Here is an 8,045-nt window from a genome sequence, read left to right on the forward strand (position 1 = left end):
ATAGGATTTTCATTAATATGCGTGGGGAAATAATAATAATAATAATAATAATAATAATAATAATAATAATAATAATAATAATAATAATAATAATAATAATAATTCTGTAATGGATGCGGTGTTGTACTTTTTTAACACTAATTTAAATGTAAAACAAATACATAAAATTTTTGTATCATGGAGAAATAAATGCATTCAGAAATAACCACAGTAGCTATATTTGTAAAATTAATTTCAAACTAAAATACTTCCTTGGTGTAATCATTTAGATCATTGAAGTGGAAAATGTTGTATGTGGTTCAGCAACACTAATTTAAAAAGAAAAAGATTTATTAAACTATTTCGTTTGAGAATATTCGATTGTGATCAGTCTTAAATCAGGATATGAATCATGAATGTATTTTTTTAAAGGCACCATTCTTTCTTTTTCATATCAGTAACTGAAAGAAACATGATTTCTTCCTCCAGATTATGTTGTAACTAAATAGCTGCAGTGTTTTTGTTCCTTAAGCATTGTCATATAGTAGACTGATGGCAGAAAAGGTGATCACATGGCTCTGATAAAGAAACACAGCGGAAAGGTGGATAAGTTAGCAATATAAACATTTACTCTATTATACTCTCATATGAAGCGAAGTGCTAGGCGACATCCATAGCTATGTTACAAATTCAAAGCCTCATTTATGTAAAAAATCAATAGACACTTTCTCTTATTTTCTCCAACAGAAATCACTGTTTTATGACGCGGAAACGAAGTATTGCATTTATCCATGCGGAGAATGTAAAATAGAAAAAAAAAAACACGACGAAAAATATTTATTTCACTGTCCATTAGAGTCTATAATGAAGGGGCTCATAAGGCGTGAGTCCTGGCGTCTGCCTGCTTGTTAATCATAACGTTGTTGCTCGGCTGTTTAAGTCCAAAGTAATGGTGTGTTAATGCGAGCTGCTGAGCTGAAATGGCCATTTTGGTCCAGTTGTGCATGTTCCCCGCAGAGCTCTGCACAGCAGTCCTGCTCATTACTGCAGACTTTTTCGGATGATCTGGCGTCGTTGCTGTTTCGGCCAAAGACCAAATTTTGGGCTTTTGTGGTGGGATTAGATTCCTCAAGGACTCTGCTGTGGGGCTTTTCCTGTCCTCGTCCCTCTGTCCCTCCGCGCAGCTGTCTCTGTCTCTCACCCCGCTGCTTTTTACAAAACTTTTCTCCTGTCCCTGCGTGTCCTCGAACCCCTCAGAGTCACTCCTGTCGGTTTCCGTGATTTTTGAATCCGATCTGAGCTCGTCCCGACACTCCGAGTCCTCCTTGATTTCGATGTTCTCCGTGTCGATGTTCTCCAGGTCGATCTCCTCGTCGTCATCCTCGTCCCGCTTGTCCTCCTCCTCCTCCTCAGCCTCGTTATCACTCGGGTAAACATTCCCCTCCTCGTCAGGTTGTGTCTTTGGTACCCAGGTCATCTTGTTCTCCTTCTTCAGTCTCCTGCGCGCGTTGGCGAACCAGGTGGACACTTGGGTGAGGGTCATTTTGGTGATGATGGCCAGCATGATCTTCTCACCCTTGGTGGGATATGGGTTCTTCCTATGCTCACTGAGCCAGGCCTTCAGAGTACTTGTGCTCTCGCGGGTGGCGTTTTTGGGTCGAGACGCGTCTCCATACTGGTACTGGCTATAAGGGAAGAAAGCTGGGTGCGCAGGAGGAAACCCTGGGTGCTGCATCCCGGGACTCTCTTTCAGCTCGAAGGGACTGGCCTGGACAAACACACAAGTACACAAACACGTGAGACGCGCATGGAAAACAGACCACATCCTCATATTTCTTACACAGCAAAATCCTTAGGTTTGAATGAACAACTAATTAAAATAAATAAATAAATAAATAAAATCGGTTCTCAGGGGATTTCGGTACTTCCAGGAACCCTTTTGTAAATGTTCTTAAAATAACCCTAAAGTGGAACGCTGATTTTTAAAGTGCAGGGTGTTGAATTGATTTACATTAACACACAGGTTGTTGCTGTTAATAAACCTATTATATTATGGCTTATATAGACTGCAGGTGTTAACTTATTGTTGAATGGAATTGAACACTAAGGAGGTTTGTATACAGTGCACGTGTTATGCATGTTTACTCTGTATATTTCTATAATAATAATAATAATAATAATAATAATAATAATAATAATAATAGAGAAAAAAACCCTTTTCTCTTTTTTACCATGCACTTTCTGGATCAATCTTATTTCAGTTATAAAAATTTGACGTTTGTCGGAAAGCTGAAGCAGAAGGAGATTTTTCTTCTTCTTTTTTTTTTTTTTTAAATAAAGCATTCAAGGTTAGCCAGTACTCAGCATTACTCGTAAAATGCATGAAGAAGCGTTGAAATAACTCACCAGGTGGTTGAGCACGGACACGTCGCTGGAGTAGGGCAGGAAGGCGCTGTATGTGTGGCTGGCGCTGAACGGAGATCCGTACATGGAGAGGGAGTTGGCGATGCTGCTGGTGGAGCTGAGCTCAGCACCCACACGGCCCGCCAGCATCCCGGCCCGATCAGTGGGATACAGCGCTCTCACATACTTATAGCCGAGCTGCGGGAGAGCCATGGTGCTACAGTCGAGGTCCAGCACCTGAACACAAGCGCACTGTCCCCTCTGACACCGCTGATCCACGTGAAGACGCGCAATGAAAAGTGCTCAGCCGATGAGCGCCCCTCTCTCACTCGCTTATTGATCCGGGTGGACTGAGGTCAGGTCCTCCCAGATTGCCTCTGATTGCTCCGAGCCCTTGGTGTGATTGACATTTCTAGTCTCTCGGTAGCCCCTCCCATTTCTTAAACACACCACTCTCTCTCTCTCTCTCTCTCTCTCTCTCTCTCTCTCTCTCTCTCTCTCTCTCTCAAACAGTCAGTCGCCAAGACTATTAGGCAATATCCTGTTATCTCATAATCATATCAAAATATATTTAACCCACAAACGAATCAGATAAACACAATTTCACTACAGTGCGGCCTTTTGATGAAAAAGCGCTGCTTTGAAATAAATACAGTGATTATAAATATAAGAAACACTTATTGCTCATAGAGAAGGAGGGAAAAAACAGTTAACTTGGGATGATCATAATAAATCATGTGCATTACAGATGTAGATTTTTTGAAAGCAATATTTACGAGTTTAACAACAACAACAACAACAACTAATAATAATAATAATAATAATAATAATAATAATAATAATAATAATAATATAAGGCAAGAACTGGCAAAACATCTTTATCTACCTTTATCTTAAAGGTAGTGGATTTCGACCTTGTTTTCTATTTCACGAAGGACAAAATAGTAATTTTAACATCCACTCGTTCATAAATAATATTTATCACAGAAATCATATCCTGGCCATATAGCTAGATGAAATTTTTGAATCAAATAGCTGCTCCTGTTTAACAGAATGTAAAGTGTTTTGTGTGATGTCCCGTTTTACAGCAGGTATTTTGTATGTAAATAACACACAATAGATCAGATATTTATTTTATTTACAGTATATACGTTTGGTAACATTAGTATATCTCAGAAAAAAAAGTTCACCTTCATTTCATGAGAGAAGCCGAAAGCTGAAGTGAGAATGTCTAAAGAGATGCACCACAGAGGCTCTAACTTGATTAAGTGAATTTGATTTCAATGCAGTCATCAAATACTCAAAGCAGTTCAATCTCCCAACCCCCTTCAAACCATTACAAGTCTACAAGTAACTTGAAAGACTGAGAAATAGATATTCTCACGGAATATATAAACTAATAAATTAATGAAATAACAGCAGAACCGCGACAAACCTTCAAATACAGGATCTTGAAGCTAAATATTTATATACAATATTCTTAAATGAACATAAAATGAAAATATGACAAATAGAGAAAAACAAAACAAAAAGCCAATCAAGGGTTTAATCTGTGTTATTGCTTGTGAACATGATTTAAAGGGCAAAACAGGTTTTCTCTCTATTTCTTTGTGTCTCGTTTTAAAAACACAGATTTGTTTGATAAGGATGTTATTGAACCAAACAAACCTGGAAAAGAAACAAGATGCACATTGATTGAACATTATGGGTGATCAATAATGAAACCAAGTAGGCTAAGCCTATACAACAGTATTACCTGCATACTGATTACCTGCTCCACTGTTTATAATCTTCAGAAAAATGCAAATGCATGTTTAGTTTACTGGTAATTTTGATTGTCTTGCTAATTTATAAAAATACAAACAAGCCTGTCAGTCTGTCCCAGTCATGTAAATTAATTTAATATTTAAAGAGCAGAGAAAAGGATTTTAATTCCAAATTGTTGTATCCTTCAAAATTTAACTTAAAAAAAAAACTCTTAAAATTGATTTCAAATAAATATGCGGAGTTGTGAGATGGTGATGGGCATGTAAACTAGGAGGAAGTGACACAAAGACTACATACTGATAACTGAGTTATATTAGTTTACCAAGATACTGTTTGCAGTATTTACATGATAAATACCTGGGTACAAGGTCTGGTTCTTACTATCACGGTAACATATCATTTTCCTGTCAGACCAAAAAAATGAGCGAATAATCCCGTATAAGAGACAGACCTTCCACAGTGGTTTTGGTTTTCAGCCAACACTGAAGGCGTTGTAAGGCATGGTGAAATTGGTGAAAGCAGGACAAGGCTCTGGGCCTTTCTTTATTAACCTGACTCAAATACACTATACAATCCTCCATGGCTTTAGAGATTCAGCTTTCTACCAAGACCTCATCAATCCTATCTCTCGCCAGCATTGATCAAGCCTCTCTGGACCTGCACAGGCTGATGAGCCTAAATAAGCACTCCATTACCGGAGGGCTTCTGACTGCAGAGTTGTTATGCCAAGATTAGTGGCAGCCAATCTGACCTGTCAACATTGATTTGCACGCTGGAATCACTTGAAGGGGGGAAAAGAGAGAGAAATAGTGTTTGCAAATTAATTGAACATCCAACCCCCCCCCACACACACACATACCCATCTCTTTCTCTCCTCTCCTTCTCCTTTCCATCTGTCTCTCAAGCGCTCTCTCCCTCTCCACTCTCGTTCTCACTCTTAGCAGGCAAATGGCTGATTGAGGAATCAATACCTTCTTTTCCCTTTTAGCCAGGAGAAACAGCCCCCTTATGGCACACAGAATGGACAGCTTCACAGCCAGTTAGTCTTAAGTAATAGATACATTGCACTCAGCCAGGCTGAAGAGACAGCTCATTTTGTCCCTCTCCCTTCATCCCTGGCCTGATTATACCTCTGAAATACACCAAACACATTCCCTTCTTTCTCACTCTTGATTTCCTCACTGGACGCCAGTGAAAAGGACAAACCTATTTCCGCCCTTAACACTTAACACAAGTGATTTCCTTCTGCTTAAGGGTTACAGGTTAATAAAACCCACACTCTGCTCTGTTTGTTTCCCTGTGAAGTTTAGTAGCTGACCAACCAAGCTTGTAATTACAATATTACAGAGACTGGCCTCAGATCTGTATATAAATCTCCCCATCCAATTACAAGATGTAATAATTCTGCACTCAAGCTGGTAATGAGCTCTAATGCCAGTGCTGGAGCTAATCCCCATCGGATGCAGCACAGATCAGATGTTGGCTTTGTCATTAGACTGGCAGAAAATCATTATTTCATGTTCAAATAGAAAATGAGGTTGGTGGGGAAGTTAATTTCTCTCCGCTCTGTCAAGCATGGACAAGAATTTAATGATTTAATTACAGTTGTAAGCTCTTTGGATCAGACTTAAATTGAGCTGGGGTTTTTTCCTCTTGTCCTTTCTTCTTTCCCTTTTACAGTGGAAAAGGGCAGGCGAATCAAAGGTTTTGGCATGAGTTCGGAATTAACAGGATGACCTAGTCTTGGGAAAGAACATAAACACCATTGTGCCTTGTTCAGAAGATTTACTAAATACCACCTCATTGCTCTTTGTATTGAATACAGAACCAAGGTCCAAATTTGTATTTAATTTTCTATTTGCATTATTTATAAGCCCACACATGTGGTCCATTTTGACATTGATAAATGCATGTAGTGAGAAAGCAAAACCAGACCAATACCTAGCAGACATAGCCGCTCTTATTTGAACCCTTTTAATCTCTCAATGGTTTTATCAGTGGACAAAGTTGACTGTCAGCTGTCTCCCTTTCAGTGCAGGAATTAGGAAATCTTTTGTCTCCTGTGGTCTCTTATAACCTGCCAGTATTTCTGCTATGTTGACATCTGTCCACAGCAGTCAGATAAGAATATGTAAGGGTGCATTTAAATATTCACAGCTTTCATATCTGTCACTCAAAATGACAGACCTCCCTTTCCCTGTTACATATTCACAAATGACTCCTTATATCCCCTCCCCTAAGAAAAGCTTGTGTAGAAGAGATGAATTCGATCTCTTTAGGGATATGGGAGATATGATGCTTTAATGGGCAGTAAAAGACTCAATTTCCAGATTGCGGAAATCCCACCATTCCCTGGCCGCCATTACTCTATCTACGTATCTTCTAAAATTATTTACAAAATGCTGATGCGTATTGTTTCTTCACAAACGTGGAATATAAAGAAAGCCTGCTGGTGAGTCTGTGCAACATAAAAGATTAGACAACAGCAGCTTTAAAAAAAGAGCTATTCAGCCAAAGTTTGTCAAAGTTTTCATTTGAATGAGTTTAATGACTGCGAATGAGCTCCCTGTCCCTGTGTGTTTCAGAGAAAGAGAATGAGCTGTTTAGAGTGTGTTTGTTTTAAAAGGTTGTGTGTGAGGAAGTAAAGCTGTGTTTGTGTGCGCTTTGAGGATGTAGCAGGCGAGTGAAATGTGGTATGGTGTGCAGGTGAAGCACCACATGATCATCTCCTGCTCTTTTATGGCTCCTGTCTCTAAACTGTCAGGATTGTGCATTACATACAAGGTCTATCTCCAGCACAAACTGACCAGGTTGCATTTTTAAAAAATGCATTCTTTTCCAGCTATTCTTTTCTTGAATTGTGTGAACACATTTTTAAACTGCAGCTCACGATATACGAATCCTTGAATAGACCAAGAACATGCATTGTGATGTAAAACATGCTCAGGAGAAGAAAGGCAATTATAATCTTAAGAGAATGATTACAATCTGAAATGAATGTGCCCCCTTCTTGCACTCAGTGCTTCACCATGGTCAGTTTTTTTTTTTTTTATGAGAGGAAAAATTAATCTCTTCCAATCTTTAGACAGGATAATCAGGTCTGTCCCTCACATCTGGTCTTCCTGTGGCTGTAGCTCTGAGCGAGTGAGAGAGAACGCAGTAATTAATGACTCTCACCCTTGGGCTGACACACTGCAGACAGTAATGGATTGGCTGCTATCAGGGCTGACCATCCGTTAGTTCGTGGGAAAATATCAGCATGCCATACCTTGACAGGACTGAGTGAATCTTCATGAAATGAGCTTTGGAAGAGCAGCGCTGAGTGGACACTGATGCAAGCTGTGTTGTGGTTAGTTAGTGAATGTCTCGAGATGGATTGACAAGAGAGCTACTTTGCCTAGAAGACAGCTTACTTATGTTAACGTGAAGGTTTAATTTATCTCTATAGCCTTAAAAACGTATTACGTCCAATAAATTGAATGCAAACAATACACGTTCTCTGTTACTGCAAATTCTCATGAACAAACATGCAGGAGAATGAGAGGGTAAATCATTAGCATAAATGCATTAGAATATGAATAAAACAGAGTTTAGTGTTCTCTTTTGCTGAGGATTAATATATATTCATACTGCATTTCCCAGATCAGGTTCACTACCCAACAATCCACAGCTATTATTATTTAAATGCTGTTTTTATTTAAAGTCAATACTGTGCACACAGTGTTTATGCCAAAGTGATATTAAAGATCTCGATAAGTTTCTCCTGAGAGCTGCACTTGAGTGGCTGCATCCTGCCGGCTGTTGTGATCTGTGAAATCCAATTTAACACAAAGCAGCCTTATTTACAGAGAAGCCCGAGATAAACATACCTGAATGACTTCTGTCCAGAAGCATTT

The 8,045-nt window shown here is 39.1% G+C and overlaps 1 protein-coding gene across 1 annotated transcript; it reads right to left on the minus strand.

Moving 5' to 3' along the window:
* Nucleotides 1-853: 853 nt before the first annotated feature.
* irx3b (iroquois homeobox 3b) lies at nucleotides 854-2,595 on the minus strand. Its single transcript, XM_060909668.1, has 2 exons — nucleotides 2,386-2,595; nucleotides 854-1,747 (listed from the first exon to the last, which is right to left on the minus strand). Exons 1-2 carry the CDS (start codon nucleotides 2,593-2,595, stop codon nucleotides 854-856), a joined length of 1,104 nt encoding a protein of 367 aa, XP_060765651.1.
* Nucleotides 2,596-8,045: the final 5,450 nt, after the last annotated feature.

This window comes from Neoarius graeffei, chromosome 2 (genome assembly GCF_027579695.1).
Source record: "Neoarius graeffei isolate fNeoGra1 chromosome 2, fNeoGra1.pri, whole genome shotgun sequence".
Taxonomy (NCBI): Eukaryota; Metazoa; Chordata; class Actinopteri; order Siluriformes; family Ariidae; genus Neoarius; species Neoarius graeffei.

Excerpts from the sequence above, each read along its gene's own strand:
- irx3b (XM_060909668.1), bottom strand. The coding sequence starts at position 2,595 with ATGGCTCTCCCGCAGCTCGGCTATAAGTATGTGAGAGCGCTGTATCCC. Across the intron at positions 1,748-2,385 it reads TGTCCGTGCTCAACCACCTG|GCCAGTCCCTTCGAGCTGAA; the intron begins GTGAGTTATTTC and ends GTGTTTGTCCAG.